Source organism: Vicugna pacos, chromosome 9 (genome assembly GCF_048564905.1).
Source record: "Vicugna pacos chromosome 9, VicPac4, whole genome shotgun sequence".
Classification (NCBI taxonomy): Eukaryota; Metazoa; Chordata; class Mammalia; order Artiodactyla; family Camelidae; genus Vicugna; species Vicugna pacos.
This window is the reverse complement of record NC_132995.1, coordinates 4942433-4963597: the sequence shown is the minus strand read 5'-3', so window position 1 is coordinate 4963597 and position 21165 is coordinate 4942433. Positions and strand designations below refer to the sequence as shown.

At 46.8% G+C, this 21165-nt stretch overlaps 2 protein-coding genes across 3 annotated transcripts in view; one reads left to right on the top strand and one right to left on the bottom strand.

Moving 5' to 3' along the window:
* Nucleotides 1–5527, top strand: part of SPACA6 (sperm acrosome associated 6) — a 26364-nt gene extending 20837 nt beyond the window's left edge. The window contains exon 9 of the mRNA XM_072968605.1: nt 5013–5527. Coding sequence (XP_072824706.1) covers nt 5013–5046 — 34 coding nt within the window. The 3' untranslated portion in view covers nt 5047–5527. The remainder of the gene's footprint in view (nt 1–5012) is intronic.
* HAS1 (hyaluronan synthase 1) overlaps nt 1–21165 on the bottom strand; it is a 25579-nt gene extending 4414 nt beyond the window's left edge. The window contains exons 1-4 of one of the 2 annotated variants that reach the window (XM_072968588.1): nt 21064–21165; nt 7321–7415; nt 5542–5619; nt 1238–1945 (exon numbers count right to left, since the gene is read on the bottom strand). In XM_072968588.1, the coding sequence (XP_072824689.1) occupies nt 1238–1945; nt 5542–5550 (717 nt within the window). In that variant the 5' untranslated portion in view covers nt 5551–5619; nt 7321–7415; nt 21064–21165. The remainder of the gene's footprint in view (nt 1–1237; nt 1946–5541; nt 5620–7320; nt 7416–21063) is intronic. The other variant, XM_031682126.2, reaches the window with a different exon arrangement.

The window sequence follows — 21165 nt, the reverse complement described above, 5'->3', positions numbered from 1 at the left end:
TGTCTAGTCACATTTTAAGATGACACCCCTCCCCCCTAACACCCATGCTCTTGTATAATACCCTCCTCTGTTGGATGGGCAAGATCTGCAACTTGCTTCTAACCAACAGAATATGGCAAAAGTGGTGACATATAACTCCCATGATTATATTACCTTCTATGGAAATGGTGAAGGAGTTTTGCAATATAATTAAGGTCTCTAATCTGTTGGCTTTAAGTTAATCAAAGGGAGGTTATCCTGGGTGGGCCTGATCTAATCAGGTGAGCCCTTTAAAAGAAGGTCTAGAAATCAGAGACTTTCTCTTGCTGGTCTATAAGAGGCAAGCTACCATGAATTCTATGACTGCAAAAAAACAAAGTCTGCCAACAAACACATGAGCTTGGAAGAGGCCCCTGAGCCTTAGATAAGACCCAGCTACAGCTGACATCATGACTACAGCCTAATGACACCCTGAACAGAGAATCCAGTTAAGCTTTGCCCAGACTTCTGGACCACGGAAACTATGAGATAATAAACATGTTTTGTTTCAAGCTGCCAAATGTGTGGCAATTTGTTATGCAGCAATAGGAAACTAATGCAATGCATTAATGAATGAATCTCTACATTGAGTGGATGAACAAATGACTAAATGAACAAATGAATCTCTATAATGAATAGATAGGTAAATGGACAAATAAATGAACAAGAGACTCTGACAGGGTGAAGGAAGAAACGAAGGAAAAGAAGGACCCAGTCTCTACATTTAATGAATACGTGAATGAATAAATGAATGAATGATCACCATATTGGATGGATAAATGAATGCATAAATGAATGAGTGAAGGAAAGAATTTCTACACTGGATGAGGAAAGGATCTCATTGAATCTACATTGAATAAATGAATAAATAAATGGATGATCTCTATATTGGATGAATAGATGAATGAATGAGTAAAGAAAAGACTACACTGAAAGAAGAAAGGGAAGGAAGGGGGAAATTCTATACTGAATGGATGAATGAAACTTTATATTGAAAAGCTGGAGGGATGAATGAATGCGTGAGTTCAGGAAAGAGTCTCTGCATCAAACGGATGAATGAATGAAGAAAGGAAGGAAAGAAGGAAGAAATCTCTCCACTGAATGGATGAATGAATAAAGGGAGGGTGTCATTCCAACTTTAGATTGAATGAAGGACCCCAGGGAGGTGGGATTCGGGGTGCCAGGGTGACGGATGGGGGTGGGGGCGCCTTCCACGCACCTGCACGTAGTCCACCGAGTCGCCCAGGGCCTTGAAGGCGGTGTACATGACCTCGCGCTTGCCGCCCCAGCGCTGCGCCACACACACGCATCTGCGCGTCCTCACCAGCGCCTCCACCGCCAGCCGCCCGGGATCCTCGGCCTCCACCTCCCGGTAGGCGCCCTCGCCCGCCGCGCCCGCCGCCGCGGGTTCCCAGGGCTGGTGGTAGTTGCCGTCCCACACGTAGGTGGCGGGGTCCTCGTCGGCGAAGACCTCGCGGAACATGTCGACCATGTAGAGGTCCTCGGCGCGGTTGCCGTCCACCACCATGAGGACGCGCAGCCGCGCGCGCGGGTACAGCAGGGCGCGGGCGGACACCAGGCACTGGCGCAGGTACGCCGGGTCCTCCTGGTACGCGGAGATGGTCAGCGCCACGCTGCGCGCCGTGGCCGCGTCCGGGGGGCCCCGCGCCGCCGCCCGCCGCGCCGCCGCCGCCACCCGCCGGTGCTCCAGGTACGCGAAGAGACTCTGCGCCACCAGGTGCGCCGAGAGGAAGGCCCCGTAGAGGCCGAAGGCCAGGAGGCCGTAGCGATCGGAGGCCAGCGGCACGCCGGCAGCGTAGGCCCAGGTTATGAGGCCCAGGATGAGCAGCGCGAAGGCGATGGTCAGCACCCGCCGGGCCAGGCCGGAGCAGTGGCGGGCCGCCGGGCTGGGCTTGGGGACGTCCTGCTGCGAGAGGAGACAGGAAGAGGAAGGAGTGCTGAAATGCCCTTCGGGAAGGGAAGCCCTCCTGGATTTTGTTCTCAAGACATTGATAACATTCTCTTTTTGTAAAGAAAATCCACTAGGTACTGCAAAGTTATTTTCATTAATAAAAATATATGTGGAGGGGGAGGGTATAGCTCAGTGGTAGAGTGCATGCCTAGCATGCACGAGGTCCTGGGTTCCAGTACCTCCATTACACAAATAGATGAATAAACCTAATTACCTCCCCCTCAAAAAAAATTAATTTTAAAATAAATAAATATATATATATGGCAAACAGTTATCTAGGCTTGAATGCCTGCTTATATTGATTCTAATACTATTTATTTCCACATTTTTTAACAGCTCTTAAATCCATGTGGATTACACTCAGTGGAATATCACAATTTAATCGACAGGTGTTTCCCTCCCTCCTCCTTAGTGGTACAGGAAAATAATAATTCATCTCACAATTAAAGGTTTCTTAGTGTTGAGATAATAATAGACTGAAACATGATAGCCAGGCATTGCTTTAGGCCTTTTATAGGAACTAACTTTTTTTTTTCAATTGAAGTATAGTCGGTATACAATGTTGTGTCTATTTCTGATGTACAGTATAATGTTTCAATGATATATATACATATATTCCTTTCCATATTCTTTTCCATTACAGGTTATTACAAGGTATGGAATCTGGTTCCCTGTGCTGTACAGTAGGACCTTATTGTTTATCTATTTTATATATAGTAGGAACTAACTTATTTTAATCCTTGAATCAGCCCTATGAGGGAGGTACTTTTATTGTCATCCCCATTTTACAGATGAGGCAACTGAGTCACACAGAGGTATACCAACCTGCCCAAGGGTCTGCCTGGAAAGCACAGAAGCCAAGATCTGAACCTTGAGAATCCAGTTACTAAACCACAACCTTGTACACTGGCTTTACTCCTCAGGAGCAGCCCCAGGGGACAGACAATGTTTACTGCCACCACCATACAGATGGCAAAACCAAGGACTGATAAGCCAGGAGGAGTGGCTGAGAGGGCCAGGTGCCCAGTACATGTTGTTGGAAGAGCTTAGAATTGGGGGGGGGGCTCAGTTTTCCCATCTGTATGGGGTTTTAGCCCCTTCCACGGGCCAAGCACTGCTCCATGTGAGGAAGGTACTGTTACTCCCTTCTGTTACAGATGAGAAAATGGAGGCACAGGGAAGTGGATTCTCTTGCCTAAAGTCACGCAGGCTTCATCGTCTGGCCCCATCGTCCTCTACACTAAACTGTCATCAGTTTCCACCTCTTGGGCTGATTATGAGCTATATGAATCCCTAAATTATGGGTCTGCACCGTCCAACACGGGAGCCCCCTGCCACATGTGTCTACAAAGCCCTGAAATGCAGCCAGTACGACTAGCTGAATTTTTAATTTTATTTAGTTGAAATGTTTCAATTGAGAAACTGGTACTTGACTTACTTATCAAAAAGCTGTTAAGCATGTTTGGGACAAATAGGGTCTGGGAAGCTCCTTTTTCAACTGTAAGTTTTATGAAATCTAAAAATACAAATCAAAAAGAAAGCCACTTAAAGAAACAAGTAGAATGTCTATCGCTGAATTGTACTTTTATAGGTGGTTAAAATGATCAATATTATACTATGTATTTTATCACAATAAAAATGTACACAAAGAACTATCTCCAATGAAAATATAGCACCTGCGTGACATGTGCTGCACATCTGGATTGCGAAGCCTGAGTGTAGAAAAAAGAAGGTAAAATATCTCATTAATATTTTTGTGTCGATGCTGTACACCAGAAATCGACACAATGTAAACTGACTGTACTTCAGTAAAAGTATATTAAAAAATATTTTTGTGTCGACTGTATACAAAAATGATAATATTTTTGTTATATAGCAGGGTCGGCACACTACAGCTCCTTGGGCCGAATGCCTGCTGCCTTTTTCACTACAGCCCCACAAGCTAAAATTACTGTTTACATTTTTAGACATTGAAAAATGTCAAAAGAAGAAGAATATTTTGTGGCACATGAAAATTATATGAAAACAATAAGATCCTACTGTATAGCACAGGGAACTATATTCAATATCTTGTAATAACCTATAATGGAAAAGAATATATATAGAGAGAACTGAATCACTAGGCTGTACATCAGAAACCAACACAACATTGTCAATTGACTGTAGTTTAATTTAAAAAATAATCATAGGAGGGAGGGTATAGCTCAGTGGTAGAGCACATGCTTAGCATGCAGGAGTCCTGGGTTCAGTCCCCAGTACTTCCTCTAAGAATAAATAAATAAGTAAACCTAATTACCTCGCCCCACCAGAAACAAATAAATAATGATAATAAAAAAGAAAAGCCCTAAAATAAAAAAAGAAAATTATATGAAACTCAATTACATGGAAGGTTGGCCCCCTTCCATCATTTTATTGGCACGTCACATTCATCTGGTTACCTATTGACCATGGCTGATTTCACACAGTGTCAAAGTTGAGACTTTACAACAGAGACGGTATGGCCCTTGAAACCGCAAATACAGACTGTCTGACCTGGTATGGAAAATGTTTGCTGACTCCTGATACACTGGGTTCAGTAAAATGTTATTATGAAAATGAACTGCACCTGTTTCTTTTTCTTTTTTTATTTTTAATATGGCTACTAGAAAATTTTAAATTGTCTGTGGTTCATGCCACGTCTCTCTAGGGCAGAGCTAAGGTACGGCTTTGAGCCTGAAGCTCGTAATCGGCCAGTATTGACAATTATTATTATTTCTTCCGGAATCTTCCTTCTCTGTCCCTTTGCCCCAAAATTAGCCCTGCCTGAATTTTTAGGGGTGGCCCAATTCACGGGGGATCACAGAGACGGGAGGACATCTAGAGGGTTCTAATCCTGACAACAGTCAGGGTCACGCGGATGGGTTGTGGTCACGCAACCCCACACGTGTGCTCGGAAAACCCTCAGGTTCCGGCAGATAACCCCAGGCACCTGCTCTTAGAAGTCTGTGATCCTAAGACACTCCCCTACCCACTCAATTAACAGCCACACAGGTGAGGTTCGGGACACACGCCCTTAAGCAGGAAAAAGCAACAACACGAAGAGATGCCCACGCAGCAACAAACACACAGAAGACCCCCACCCCTGGGTCTGGAGCAACGAGTTGCTGAAGAAATAGCAACCGTTGAGATTGAACCATCTGAAATTGCCATGTTTACAAGTCAGAAGTGCCCAGACTTCGGCGATTTCATCTGGTTCGCCTTCATAGCTGCTGAACACAGGAAAGTAGCAATTCAGCTCCACGGGCCAAGCAAACGCAGCTCTCCTCTCCTCTCCGCTCCCCGGGCACACAGACATCCAGGAGTTATAAGCCAGGTGAGCATGGCCATGTCACATCTCCCATGCGCACCGGCGGGATGGCACGCAGACTCACACGGTCACTGTCCCCGCACGGGAGCGCACAGGTGAACTCCCCAGGACTCGCGGCTCCCCGCACACGCGTGGCCACACGTGTGCTGCAGCGCCCCCCGCCCCCCGCACGGCTGCAGACAGACCGACAGACGCACACACACACCTGTCTCATCGCTGTGGGTCCGGCGGGCCTCTCTGCTCTCCTCTCCTCGCTTCTCCCCAAGTCTCTGCGGCCCGAGAGCTGGGGGGGTGATTTGAAGAGCAGCGCAGGCGGGGGCGAGAGGAGGAGCTGACGTCAGGGCTGAGCTGGGCCAGGGGCTCTGAGGTCACGGCCGTCGGGCAGCCCCACCCGCTTCCCGCCATCAGCCCCCACCCCCCAGCACCAGACGGGCCTCCCTCCCCAGCCCCCCGTCATCGCAGCCCTTCCCTCTCTCCTGAGGCCCCCATTGCACCCCTTCTTTCCTCACCTCTCCTCTTTATTTCTTCTCCTCTCTCTGCCCTCTTCTCTCCCTCCGTTTCTGTATTTCTCTCCATCCTTTCATTTCTCCCTGACTCTCTCCCCACTTCTCTTTCCTCCTCTCTCCCCCATTTCTCTCTTCCCCCATCCTCAGCTCTTCTGGCCTCCCCTCAACCCCCCACCCGCCTCAGCCCGTCTCCCTAACCCCAGTGTCCCCACACACGGCTCCTCCCCTCCTATCCTCAGAATCCTTCCCGGTTGGCTTCCCCAGGGACTGTCCCGGCCACTGGCAGATGGAATAAAATGCACACGTGCGTGCTTGTGGGTGTGACTCGTGTGCGCGCTGGCCTGGGAGGCCGGCTGTCTGGAACTGGAGCTGGGAGTGAACGTCTGTCCGTTCAGTGCCTCATTGACTTGGGTCGCGTGTGCCCGCATGTGCGCCCACAGATGTGCCAGGGTCCGGGGAGGGGGCTGGGGCACTGGGATTTGTCCTCGCAGGCATCGAGGGTGAACGCAAAGTCGTTGGTTCCCAGCCCCACAGGACAGGAAGGCTCAGTGACAAATGACATTATTTCCATGCCCTTTCTTTTCATGATTAAAAAAAAAAACAAAAAACCTCTGTATCTAATTCTATCTTTCTGCTCCCCTTACTATGAACTGATTTTGTCTGTCCCTCCGCCTGCTTCTCCATGTCTGTGACTCTGATTATTGTGTATCCCTGCCTGTGCCGACCTCCTTCTCTCTTCATCTGTGTCTCTCTTTGAGTCTATGATTTTGTCCCGGTCTCCCTGGCTCTGTTTCTCTGTCCATCTGTCTGGTTGTCTGTGTCTGTGTGTTCCAGTCTCTCTCCATGCCTCCCTATCTCTGGCTCTTTCTGTCTCTGTCTCTCTCTCCCTTGGTGTGTCCATTTCTATCTGCTCCCCTCTGGGTTTGAGTCTGTCTGTCTCTAAATTTCTGACTCTCCATCTCTCTGACTTTCTCATCCTCTCTCTCTTTCCCCCTTCCTCCCTCTCTATGTTTCTCTGCCTGGGTCTCTGTGTACATCACTCTTCTTCTCTCTGGTTCTATCTGTATCCTTATCTTTTTTTTTTTTTATCTCCCAGGTTTTGCTTCTCTGCCTGTTTCTCCCTATTCCTCTCAGTGTTTGACTGTTTCTCTTTCCTCTGCCTCTGTCTGTCTCTCAGTCTCTGTCATCCCTGGGTCTCTGCATCTCTGTGTATCGCTGAGGCCCTATCTCTGTGGGTTTCTCTGACTCACTCTCTCTCTCACTGTTTCTCTCTGTTTTTCTGTCTCCAAGTCCTTATTTCTCCCTGCTGCTCCATCACTTCCAGCCGGTCCCCTGCAAGATGCCAAGTTCTCACTCCCTGGGTTTCCCCAGAGGGGCAGGGTGGGGAGGGGCCATCGCCAGGTTGGGCCTTTGCCTGAGCCTGGTTGTCAGGGAGAAGAGGGCTGGTTCAGGACCCAAGTGAGGGGCACCGCGCCCACCTCACCAGGGCAGGGCTGTTTCTGAGTCTCTGACGCTGCTGCCGGGAGTCTGGGCCGCCGCTTGGTGTCCAGCTGTGTCAGGATGATGGGTTCTCCTGTGGGAGCCAAGCCCAGAACAGGAGGGGAGGGTGATTCCTCTACTCTGGGGTGGGGGTGGGGGGGCAGCCCAGGCTCCACTCAGAAGCCGGGCATCTGGCTGCCCAGCCCCCACCCCGCCCTGCCCGGGTGGAGCAGCTGTATAAAACCCGATGTTTCTAAAACCAGAGTGTGGACGAGGGAGGAGGGACCTGGACTTTAAACTCCAATGGTTTCCTCCTCCAGGACCCTGGAGTCCAGGCCCCGGGCCCCTCCTCTCCCAGGACCCTCTATCTCCAACCCCCTCCTCCCTCAGACCCTGAGTCTGGGCCCCCAGTCCCCTCCTCCCTCAGACCCAGATGTCCAATCTCCCAGAATTCCTTGCAGGGAGAGATGAACAAGGCTGGAAACAGCCAAGACAGGAGCTGAAAGACAAGGACAGGTGAAGCCGGACACTCCCACGGGAGGCAGGGACTGGTGTGCGGGACCACTTCCCACTCCCCTCACTAACAGCCATCTCTCCAGAACCCTCCACTCCAATGGTGGCTGATCTCGGGTCCCTGCCCTGAGTCTACAGTGGCCTTGCAAAGATATCAATCATCATCACAAAACCTCAGGGTGTGGTTTACAGAACAAAGGACAGAAGGAGCGAAATGGACAGGGAAGATGATTGGGCAGAAATAGAGAAAAAGCAGGGGAAAGAACACTGGTTCACTGTATGAACATCTCCTGCACCGCCGGTGGGCTGGGCTGTCAGCTGGGCGATGCCGGGCACATAGAAATGACTCAGACCCAGGCCCTGCCCTGGAGGAGATGCCAATCTGGTGGAGAAGACAGCTGTGTAAACAGAGGACCACAGACCAGTGTGAGGCTGCATGAACCCACAGGAGGGCTTCCTGGAGGAGGTGATATCTTGGAGGTGCTGAGTCCTGACTGATGAGAAGTTAGAAAGGGGAAGGGCGGCAGGGGTGGGGCTGGGGGTTGAAAGGTGGAACTGGAAGGGCATCTAAGGCAAGGAATGTCCTGGCCAGTCAGGAAAGTACTGGGGAGTTGTGGAAGCTTCAAGGGTGGGGTGCATAGCAGGGTCCACCCCAGGCAGGGTTTTGAATGCCAAATTCAGAGACTGGGACTTTGTCCTGGGTGCTGGGGAGCCATGAGAGGGCTGGGAGCAGGGGAGGGACAGGCAGTTCTGGGTGCCTCTGGGCAGTTAGCCATCTTCAGGATTATTTGCTTCCTGGGGAACTAGGGAGGGTGAGAGGCCCGGGGAGGGGAAGCAACTTGAAGAAGGCTGTTTTGTGAAATTCTTGAGTCTAGGCAAATGATTTCTCTGCAAGGTGGGAGGGAAGTACTTTGGGAGAATCTGGGCAATAAGAGTCAGAGGGGAGAGGAAGAGAGGGAAGAGGGGAGGGAGGAGAGAGGAGGGGAGGAGAGGAAGGGAGGAGGGAGGTGGAGAAGAGGAGGGAGGGAAGAGGAGAGGTGGGAGGGGAGGAGGCTCACCTGATCACCTGTTTAATATGGAAACATGCCCCACCCTGGGACTCCTGACCCCCTCTCCCTTCCCCTACTTTTACTTTTTCCCATAGAATTTGTCATCTTCGTATGGAAAGTATAACTTGCCCATGGAGAATCTTTTCTGTATGATGTATGTCTCCCCTGTGAGACTGCAAGCGCTACACAGGCAGGGGTCTTTGCCAGTTTCCTCTGGATCTGGACCTATGCCTGGTACACAGTAGGTGCTCAATAAATATGTGGCAAATGAATGAGTGAGATTGGGATGGAGAGTCAGAATGGTAGACAGAGACAGGAAAGAGAAAGAAGAGGAGGAAAAGGGGGGATGGGAAGGGAGGGAAGGAGGGAATAGGAAGGGGAAGGGGGAGGAGAGATGGATAAGGAGGAGGAGGAGGAGGGAGAGAGAAGTAAGGATGGGGAGGGGGAGGGACAGGGAGAAAGACAGAGAAGTGGGAGGGAGCAAGCCCAGAGCTAGAATCCCCCACCCCCACCCAGCAGCTCAGAGGGATGGGGTGTGGAGTTCCCAGGGAGGCCGGACCCTAGGCAAGGCTTCTCAGGATCCGCAAAGATCCAAAATCCCTAAGTAGAGCATGTGCCCCTGAACTTCCAGGAATTCCAGGGCTTGGGTCCTGGTGCTCTGAGCTGAGCCCTGGATGGGCAGCGGTACATTGGTTACAAAGGAGGCTGTTCCTCCCACACATCCATGTTCTGGGAAACACCTCGACCTCCAAATTCTGCTGAAATTCTGAGAGGGGGGGAGGCGATGACTGTACATCCACCTTCTGCCTCGGAGAAAGTTGGGGGACTTCTGAGGCCAGAAGGAGAGGGACAGTTCTGACTGGTCAGGACACCATCCCTCCAGCTGAAGAACATCTCCGCCCCATTTCCTCTCTGCTCTCACCCTTTTCCCCAGAGGGAACTAGAGACAGAAGGAGCCAGAGAGACTTCTCTTTCAGCAGCTCTCTCCTCTCCCAAGGAAGCAAGAGACGAGTCTCATTTTCCAGAGAGGGAAACTGAGGCCTGGGAAGAGCTGTTTCCTGGCCAGAGTGATGCAGTCTGGGGGCAGCAGAGCCATGTAAGAAGGTCACTACGGGAGGAGGGGGCTGGGGACTGGACTCCTGGGTCTGAGGGAGGAGGGGCCCAGGATCCACACCCCTGTGTACTGAAGAGGAGGCCTGGCTCCCGGACCCCCAGGTCCGTCACCTTCGGAGCTCTGACAAAAGTTTTTGAGGCCCAGGTTACTCTTGAATACATGGCTTTAGCTCTGTGTCGCCCCAGCTCCCTTCCTGGAGCTCCCACTGTCCACCTTGAGTCCTGGGTCCGCCCCCAGCACAGACCAGGGCCTGAAGAGCCTCTGGGGGAGGAACACAGCAGTCTGAGTCAGAAGATGGGGAGCCGGAGGGGCAGGCTGGGGCCACCTGGGTAGGAGTCAGTTCCTTGCGTGTTTTTTTTTTTTAATTTGCATTCATTTATTTATTTTTGTGGGGGAAGTTTGTATCCACTGCCAGAGACCCTCACTGTCTTTATTTTTTAACTTCTTTTTTATTGAGGTATAGTCATTTTACAATGTTGTGTCAAATTCCAGTGTAGAGCACAATTTTTCAGTTATACATGAACATATATATATTCATTGTCACAGTTTTTTCACTGTGAGCTACCATAAGATCTTGTATATATTCCCCTGTGCTATACAGTATAATCTTGTTTATCCATTCTACACTTTGAAATCCCAGTCTGTCCCTTCCCACCCCTCACCCCCCGCCCCCTTGGCAACCACAAGTTTGTATTCTATGTCTATGAGTCTGTTTCTGTTTTGTATTTCTGTTTTGTTTTTTTAGATTCCACATATGAGCGATCTTATATGGTATTTTTCTTTCTCTTTCTGGCTTACTTCACTTAGAATGACATTCTCCAGGAACATCCATGTTGTGCAAATGGCACTATGTTGTCGGTTTTTATGGCTGAGTAGTATTCCATTGTATAAATATACCACTTCTTCTTTATCCAGTCATCTGCTGATGGACATTTAGGCTGTTTCCATGTCTTGGCTATTGTAAATAGTGCTGCTATGAACATTGGGGTGCAGGTGTTATTTTGAAGTAGGGTTCCTTCTGGATATATGCCCAGGAGTGGGATTCCTGGGTCATACGGTAAGTCTATTCCTAGTCTTTTGGGGAATCTCCATACTGTTTTCCACAGTGGCTGCACCAAACTGCATTCCCACCAGCAGTGTAGGAGGGTTCCCTTTTCTCCACAGCCTCTCCAGCATTTGTCATTTGTGGACTTTTGAATGATGGCCATTCTGACTGGTGTGAGGTGACACCTTATTATAGTTTTGATTTGCATTTCTCTGATAATTAGTGATATTGAGCATTTTTTCATGTGCCTATCGATCATTTGTATTTCTTCCTTGGAGAATTGCTTGTTTAGATCTTCTGCCCATTTTTGGATTGGGCTGTTTGTTTCTTTTTTGTTAAGTCGTATGAGCTGCTTATATATTCTGAAGGTCAAGACTTTGTTGGTTTCATTTGCAAAAATTTTCTCCCATTCTGTAGGTTGTCTTTTTGTTTTACTTATGGTTTCCTTGCTGTGCAGAAGCTTGTAAGTTTAATTAGGTCCCATTTGTTTATTCTTGCTTTTATTTCTATTGCTTGGGTAGATCCTTGCGTGTTCTTAAGTATCTCTTTCCTTACCTGTAAAATCGGAATGTCTCAAGTTGTCCCTCAGCAGGTAGCCCTTCAGATTAAGAGAGAGCATCTGCCTGGCACAGTAGAATCTGAGGTGAGTTTTAGCTGTTCCTGAACCAATGGCAGCTGAAGGTCTGCACCACTGACCCAGGCAGCAACAGGGGGACCCTTCACCCTCCCTGGTGACATCAGCTCCAACCCGGGGTGTCTGTGTCCAACTTTCCCTTCTTCGTACAGACACCCAGTCCTATTGGATTGGGGCCCACCTGCTTCAGTACTGTCATCCAACCAAACTTGGCCTGCTCGCCCTGTGCATAAAGCCCAGCTACTGACCGCAGGTTGTGGTGAAGGAGAGTGCAGGGCTGGTTGCAGGGCCCTCAGCAAGGAGTCCAAGTAGCTAGTGCTTAGAAGATCTGAACTCCCCAAAAGTCTTTCAGGGTAAGGTTTTTAAAGACAGGATGAGGGAGAGGGGCTGTGGGGGTGGGTGATCCACTCTTGGACGTTCTTCTGAGTGGTTGGTGGTGAGGATGTTGGGAGTCAACATCATCAGCCTTCTGGTTCCAACAGGTCTGGGGTCCACATGCTTATGGGCAGCACATAGTTAACTTCTTCCACCTGGTGGGGGTTTCAATGTCTGCAACACAGCGCAAAGGATAGGGCTCAGAATACTATCTATAGCCCTTAAGGAGGAGATAAAGGTCCTTGTTTTTGTTTAACGACTAAAGTGTTATTCTTTTGTCTTGTTTGAGTGTTTTCCTTCCTTTCTGCATTTTCTCACTTCGGTGATTAAATGTACCCTTTTGAACTCGGGAAGCCTAGGAGGCTGAAGTTTTTCTACAGACAACAGGCAGGCAGAGGACATGGGGGAGGAGGGTGTCAGTTCCAGGAAGGCCCCATAGAGTCCTGCCTGGTTACAGTATGATCTCATCTTAACTTAAATAATGACGCATGCAACAATGCAATATCCCAATAAGGGCCATTCAGAGGTTCTGGGGGGTTAGGCCTTCAGTTTAGGAATTTGGGGAGGGAGTGGGCACAATCTAATCCAGAACACCAAGAATGGCCAGCAACCTCCAGAAACTAGGAGGAAGCACAGAACCGACCTCCCTGAGAGCCTCCAGAAGGAACCCTCTCGATACCTTGATTTCAGACTCCCAGCGTCCAGAACTGTGAGAGAAGACATTTCTGTGGTTTTAAGCCACCCAGTTTGTGGTGATGAGTTATAGCAGCCCAAGCAGACTAGCACATCGGCCCAGTGCCCGACACACGCAGCATGCAATGGGCCAGCTGCTGGGCTCTGCCCTGGAGCCCTCCTCCCTCCTCTTCTAGGGCGCAAGGGACCAGAATGGGTCACAAGGAAGGTGGTCCCTTCCCCTCCCTCCCCAGGTCCAAGAATTCGGAGTAAAATCTGCTGAAAGGTTCCCCAAGGTGTTGATTGCCAAAGAGAGGGGCAGTGAGGAAGGAGGACTGTGAGGACGGGAGGGAAGGGCCACGTCCCTGTCCTCTGGGTCTCAGAGAAAGCAGAGAGCAGGCCAGTCTCCACAAGTGCAAGGAGCCATCATGCTGGTAGTGGCTGTGGCATCTACCAAGTCTTGGGCTGCCCACTTCGTATGCATTAGCTCCCACCCGAAGGTCTCTCTCAGAGCTTTATTATAACTCCTGTGCTCAAGAAGAGAAAACTGAGGTTGAAAAAAAGGAAGTGACATCCAGCAATCCCACTCCTGAGCATATATCCAGAGAAAACTCTTAATTTGAAAAGATACATGGACCCCAATGTTCATAGCAGCTCTATATACAATCGCCAAGACATGGAAACAACCTAAATGTACATCAACAGATGACTGGATAAAGAAGTTGTGGTATATAGATATACATATATATATATGCATACAGACAATTGACTACTACTCAGCCTCAAAAAAGAATGAAATAATACCATTTGCAGCAACATGGATGGACCTTGGAGATGGTTATACATGAAGTAAGCCAGAAAGAGAAGGAAAAATATCATATAATGTCACTTATACGTGGAATCTAAAAACAAGGACACAATGAACTTATTTACAAAACAGGGACAGAGTCACAGACATAGAAAGCAAACTTACGGTTTTCAGGAGGGAAAGGGGGTGGGGAGGGATAAATTAGGAGTTTGGGATTTGCAGATACTAACTACTGTATATAAAATAGATAAACAACAAGGTCCTACTGTATAGCACAGGGAACCATATTCAAAACCTTGTAATAGCCTATAATGAAACAGAATATGAAAAGGAATGAATATTTGTGTATGTATAACTGAATTGCTAAGCTGTAATCAGAAATTAACACAACATTGCAAATTGACTATACCTCAGTTAAAAAAACAAAATAGGGAAGTGACTTCTCTAAGGTCCCACAAGTAGTGACAGAGTCAGAATTTGAACACAGCTCTTACAGAATCCCAAGCACATGTGCTTTCTGCATTGTGGTGTGCTGGCAAATATTTAACAGCTAGCTCTAGGCGGGGAAAAGGGTATCTGTATATAAACACATATGTTTGCAATCAGTTTTACTGAGTGTAAATGATATGTAGCACAGTTTACAAATAATAGTGCAATACATGATACTCTTTGCTGTAAAGTCCATGCAGCTACAGTTTCAGGGCAACTTGCTATTTCTTCCAAAATCCAGCACCAGTTTTTATAATTCTGCCTCCAAGTAATGTTGCAAAATCAGCCTATAAATAAATGTTTGATTACTCTCCAGTCCAGCAAAGAAATAGCTCACATGAATGATGCCATCCTACAATTCAGTTCTGACGCTGTCTACCCAGGGATAGCATCAGATCCCGAAAGTTAAGGGCTCAGGCCCAGCAGACGCCACCTCCCACTTCAGACGCCAGTTCCAAGTCCAGGTTGTCACTTGTGCTTCTGACCGACCGATGACAAATCATGGGTTCCTGTGACCTCCCCATTTTGGGTTTGATTAATTTGCAAGAGCGGCTCACGGAACTCAGGAAGCCCACTTATTCACTACATTACTGGTTTATTACAAAGGAGATTAAAGGAGATGAATCAACAGCCAGAGATACACAGGGTGAGGTCCTGAACAAAGGATCTTCTGTGCTGTTAAACAGCAAAAATTCAATTGAGTAATTTAAAGGTCAGATTGGCTTTATTGAACGATTCATGCTTCAGGCAGCACCCCATCTAGCAAACTGAAAGGAGCTCCCATGAGCTGCAGGAAAAGAAGGGTGTTTAAAGGCAGAGGGGTGGGGGCGATTATTAGCAAAGGATGCATTGTCTCAGGCAAGGTCACCCCCCACAAAGGGGAACGGAAGGGGTCCATCAGCAGATTACCTCCCGGTCCTGGGCAGGAAATTCCAGGTTGGCTCATAAAGGTCACATTTCTGCAGGACTGAAACTGCAGTTGGTTAGGTATTAAGTCTCGGTTTGTTGGCAGAGTTGACTCCATCTTGGACCCGCTGTCTCCTTTTTAACAGAACCCATGGAGTTTGGGCTCGCCACAGTGATACGTGGAAGTGTTCTGGCTTTTCCCCAACCTGGAAGCTCTCTAAACCCCACCCTTTTGAGTTTTCACGGAGGCTTAATTAAATCATTGGCTGTTGGTGATGGGGCCCAATTTCCAGCCCCCCCCAGAGATCCGAGGATGCATTCTCACTCCTAGAAATGCTTTTTAGTTCCAGCCCTCTAATTACAGGATTGGTTCCTTCTGTCCTTAGGGGTGTGCCAGAAGCTATCTTATTAACACAACAAAAGATCTTTACTGCTCTCACCACTGGGAATTTCAAGGGTTTTGGGAGATCTATGTCAGGAATAGGGATGAAGTTCAAATATATATTCCATGTTATCATCACAGTATCACAGATGCTCCCACAATTGCTAACGTGCAAGTCATCTACCAGGTAGGTTACTTAACTAAAGAAGATATGGTTCTTGCCTTTCAAGAGAATATACTGGGCAAATGGCATATAGAGAAAATAGGGACTCCAACAAAAACTTGTTCGCAGTGTGGGCTAAGAATGCCACCTGCCGTGTAAGTAAACAAAGGATGCTGCAGCCATCAAGTCATCAGCCACTACCTGCACTGAAAAAGATGGCAGTCTTTCTGAAATTTTAAGAAATTTAAAGAAAGTATCATCTGAGGGTATCAGGGTGACATGGGGAAATATAGAAAAAGAGAAAGAGGTAAAAACAGTCACCCTAAAAACGTTATTCCCAAGGTCTTGTATCAATTAGGCTGCTTTCAATCATACGCAGTTTGCAGTTTACAATTACACCTAACAATGGCTTAAACTAAGGCAACATTTATGGTTTACTTTACAAGAGTTTTGGAGATGGGTAGTAGTAGGTTCAGTTCTGTCTGAACAATATCATCAAAACCACATTTATTTTCATCCTTCCTCTTTATCATCCCTAATATGATGGTCTTTTTCCTGGAAATTGCTACCTCATGGCTGCCAGTTAGCTGCCAGAGCTCCGGACTTCACACATGACAGCATCCCAAGCCAGGACGATGTGGATGAAATGAGGAATCACTATCAAATTTGTGTTTTATGTCAAAAATATCTTTGGGATCACACATAAAAGACACATTATAGAAGGCTCCCAAGGGAGGAAGGATTACAAGGGTGGATGTGACCAGGAGTTGAATAAAACCCAAAGTGTTTGGGGGAATTCAAATGAAGAGAATGGCAAAGGGTACTACAATGCATGGGGAAGGGCCCAGATGCTGAGAAGAAACCAAAGATACAGGACCCCACAGAGAGTAACTGCCAGACAAATGTCCAGATCTTCAGAAGTCTGGCTGTTCTTTCTGAAACTGGGCTTCTTGTCACGACCCTGGCATGTTTCCCATAAGCCCTCTTTACAAAGGCATAAGCAGGGTTTTTCCCCTTGCTAACAAATGTCCCATGATTAACTAGAATCTGCAAAAATGGACAGAGGCAAAGTGACTAGGGTGAGGAACAGAAGTCTCAAAAAGACTCCCACTCCTTAGTGGCCCCATTGCCTGATCTGGATAAGACAAGGAGGCAATGACATTGGGGTTGACCTGGGTAAGGCAAGTTCTTGCCTGTGCTGCACAAATCCCTGACTCCTGGCAGCTGATGTCTGAAATGGCCTTTGTGAACCCTCCTACACTGTTGGTGGGAATGTAAATTGGTGCAGCTATTATGGAAAACATGGAGAGTCCTTAAAAAACTGAAAATAGACTTGCCCTATGATCCAGCAATCGCACTCCCAGGCATATATCCAGAGGAAACTCCAATTTGAAGATTCGTACACCCCAATGTTCATAGCAGCACTACTTACAATAGCCAAGACATGGAAGCAACCCAAATGCCCATCGACAGAGGACTGGATAAAGAAGTTGTGGGGTGTGTGTGTGTGTGTGTGTGTGTGTGTGTAATGGAATACTACTCAGCCATAAAAATAATATAATGCCATTTGCAACAACTTGGATGGACTTGGAGATTGTCATACTAAGTGAAGTAAGCCAGAAGAGAAAGAGAAATGCCACCCCATTGTTCTTACTCAATCACCCTCCTCTCCCTTTCCCTCATGTCATCCCTAAAGTTTTTGCATTTCCAGTGCAGGGAAGTCTACCCATTTCATTTGCATTCTCACTCCTAGAAATGCTTTTTAGTTCCCAAAGAAATGTACATTCTTCAATGCTCAATGAAGGTATGAGGATAGAAAATAAAGAACAACTAATAAAGGCAAGAGGGCAAAGCCAGGAGCCGTGAAGGATGGTGTACATCCTCTAGATAGGAGAACCAGTGCTTCCAAATGGGATTCTTAAGAAATCTGGTCCCCCTCCCACCCCGCTCTGCCAGGGTAGGAAACTCTTACTATTCCTGCCCACTGGCCTTGGGTAATTGCAACAAAAGAGTGCCTACTATATCCTCTCCATTTTTCTGTTCTTCATTGGAAGTTTTCATTGCGGATGCTCAGTTCTCATTGCACTACTGTATATTGGGTCTCTGGGAGCTAAGGGTTCTTTTTAAGTTTATGGAATGCTCACCACAAACACTTCTAGATCGGATTGAGTCGAAGATGCCAAAATAAAACTTTGGGGCTGTGTCACACTTGGGAAGGATGGGACTACTTCTGTTTGGGGAGAAGAGTATACAGGGATGCTGAGGAGACAAATGAGTAGGATGTGGCAGAGACGGCCAGCTTCCTTCTCAGTTCATTCCCCTTCTTCCAGTGGACTGGACCATTCATACACCTAAAACAATACTGTCCTCAGCCATCCTTCCAGCCAGAGGAGAGTAAATTCTAAGCAATGAGATGCAACGGTTGTAATCATGAGTACACAGTCAGGAAGGGGAGAGCTGAGGGGTCAAAAAGCAGCAGCAGTAGTGGGGAGGGTATAGCTCAGTGGTAGAGTGCTTGCCTAGCATGCAGGAGGTCTGGGTTCAATCCCCAGTATCACCAATAAGATAAATAAATAAACCTAGTTACCTCCCCCCACCCCCCCAAAAAGAACAACTTGAAATAGCAGCAGCAGTGAACAATCCTGGTGTGACTGGCTTTGGTGTCATTCAGGTTGTACAAGTGCTAATGAAAACTAACTCCTTAGAAGCTGAGCTCCACCTTGTGGCAGCTGAAACACAAAGGAAACTGAGGTCCTGCCTCGTCCTCAGCCATCTGACCTCATTTGGAAGAGAACCTCTAGGAGACCTTGATTATTTTCCCCGTGAGCTTCCCCCAGAGTGAATTTCTAAGTGCATCTGAACAATCTTTGTTTTTCAAGTCCAGGAAGTCCCCTTCATTCCAGAACGTACATTCCAGAGACAGGAGAGTCTGGAGAGCTCTCTCCTATCTCACCCCACCCTATGAGTTACCACTGCTACCAGATAAAAGAAAATCGGTGTAAATGTTGCATAATCTGGGCAGGCTGTGGATTGTTCAACTGTGTTCTTTCCTCACATTTCTATCTAACGCCTCTCCTAGCTCCAAATGCCATCTAGGTAACTGTTTCCCAAATGTTGACCTACAACTGATGCTGTTCCATCAGAATCACTTGGGGAGGTTTTTGGGTTTTTTTTTTAATTGAAGTATAAGTGATTTACAGTATTGTGTTAATTTCTGGGGGAGGTATTTTAAAAAAAAAGTGTTAGGTCACTGCAGCATCAAGGCATCTGATTAATAAAATCTACTGCGGATGCAGGAATCTGTATTTATTCACAAAACTCCCTGGTAATGGTGTTTCTCTCTCTTTCTATCTCTCTCTCTCTTTTTTTTTTTTCCTCCCTCGTAACTGTAATGGGCAACCAAATTCCTCTGATTATTAGCAGTTGAATAAATACTCTCTTTTCAAGAGAACAGAGTAAGAACCAGCAGTAGATCTTGGGAACACAGATGTATCTTCATAGTCCACACCCAAGAACAAACGGCCATCTTTATCTAGGTCTAGTGAGGCAGTTATCAGGACGGCGATGTGGGCAGAAGTTCAATGAGCAAAATACATCTTTGACAGAAAAGCTGTTGTCCCCAACATCTGGTTCAAAGCCCTCTGGAGCTATTTAGGTCTTGAAGTGGCAGATGTGGGCAAGTTAGGCTGTTAATATTGTGTTCTTCTGAAAGGAGAGGTTCTCAGAAACAGTTAAAAGAATTACTAATTAATCAGGAAAAAGTCTTTCCTACTCTTTCCACCTCCAAATTCTCAGCTTCCATAATCATGTGAGTCAATATCTTGTAATAAATCATATACACATACACTAATGGTTTTGTTTCTTTGGAGAATCCTACTATATTAGAGAATTATTGTTAAGTTGTTGTGTATAATGATATGGTGTCTATTGTCTTTTTAAAATCTGTTACGGATACATATTATTTAAGGAGAAATTATATGAGATGATATTTGATTAGAAATATTCCCAAGAGTGGGGAGGGTATAGCTCAGTGCTACCGTGCGTGCTTCATATGCACAAGGTCCTGGATTCAATTCCCAGTACCTCTGTTGAAAAATAGATAAATAAAAATAAATAAACCTAATTAAACCCACTCTCCCCCCAAAAAAGAAATATCCCCAAGGAGGTAGAAAAAGGAAAGGCAAGCAATGAAATCAACAAAATGTTTAAAAATTTTTAAAGCTTTCCACAACATTGTAAATCAACTATATTTCAATTAAAAAGAAATTTTGAAGCTTTCTACTCTCGCATGTTTACATTTTCCATTTTAAAGTCTTCTGGATAAACAAGTCTTCCCTACTGTATAGCACAGGGAACCAAGTTCAATATCATGTAATAACCTATAATGAAAAAATATAACTGAATCACTATGCTGCACACCAGAAACTGATATGACATTGTAAATCAACTATACTTCAATTTTTAAAAAATATAGATCGTTCTGCACAAATTTATGTACGGTTTTAATGTGACACCAGACAAAATTACACAGTACATCTACTTGATGGAATACTTAAAAGTAATTTTTTAAATTAGTAATGTAGGGATGTGTATATGTTAAACTCAAGTGATAAGAAATCATTCAATTAATTATAACTTTTCAAAAAGCATAAGAAGCCTAAAATAAGGAACCCACTTTTTAACAAGTGTCATCTCCAGGCAGCATATTTTGGGGGAAACCTGCTTATTTCTCACTATCTGCGTCATGATCAACCAGAAAGGAAATACTCAGGTGAAGTATACAAAAACCTTAGAGATAAAAAAGGCAGAAGCCACACCTTTCATAACATATATTATTGCAGATTAATTTACTCCAATCACTTTAAAGTATTCTCATTTTTCAGAGAAAAAGTCGGAAGAGAAGACGACCTGGGGTTAAAGGAGAATTGAAAACAGGCTTTGAGTAGGAGATTGGATACGACGAAACAAACTGCGTGTCAGCTGTGAGAATTACGCCCCCAGACAACTTATTCCCATTATCCGAGGCGGTGAACTCAAATTACTGAACATCCCCCTCTTCCACCTGCCCATCAAGACTTCCCCCAATTCACTTTAGTTCTCAGACCTACGCACAAACCCGACAAGCTACTCAATCACAAACACAAATGAACCTGTCCGACCACTCACGCCCAAGTGGTGTCTCATCCTCAACCAAGTCACCCCATTCGTGGACACACCATACTGAAGTTATCAATGACTCACACTGCCCGTCAGGTTTCTCAAACACTGACTCCCAAGTCTCCAAGGAGTAATCCTTAGCCCCCGCTGGCCCATGCCCCAAACAGATCCCCAAAGCTGACCCACTCTCTTGATTCTGCCACTCACTCACACCCAAGCCTCCTCTCCGATAACTCATCACAGTCAGAGCCTCCAGCCAACTGCCATGCGCCCCGAGGCTGCCTTCAGCAATTATGCACCCTACCATCCTCCCTCGGCATTTTCTTCAACACAGCAACTGTATCCAAGCAGCTAGAATCCTCCTCAGCGCGCCACAGGTTTAAAAGGATGCCACACCCCACTTCCGCTTCCGGCCCCGGCCCCTTTCTAGCTCACTCAGGGTAGTTTGACGTAAAGGGCCGCATCCACCCAAAGAGCAGATCTGCGCACCGCGGATGCCTGGTGAGCAACATGGCCGCCCCCATCAAGCGACTTCAC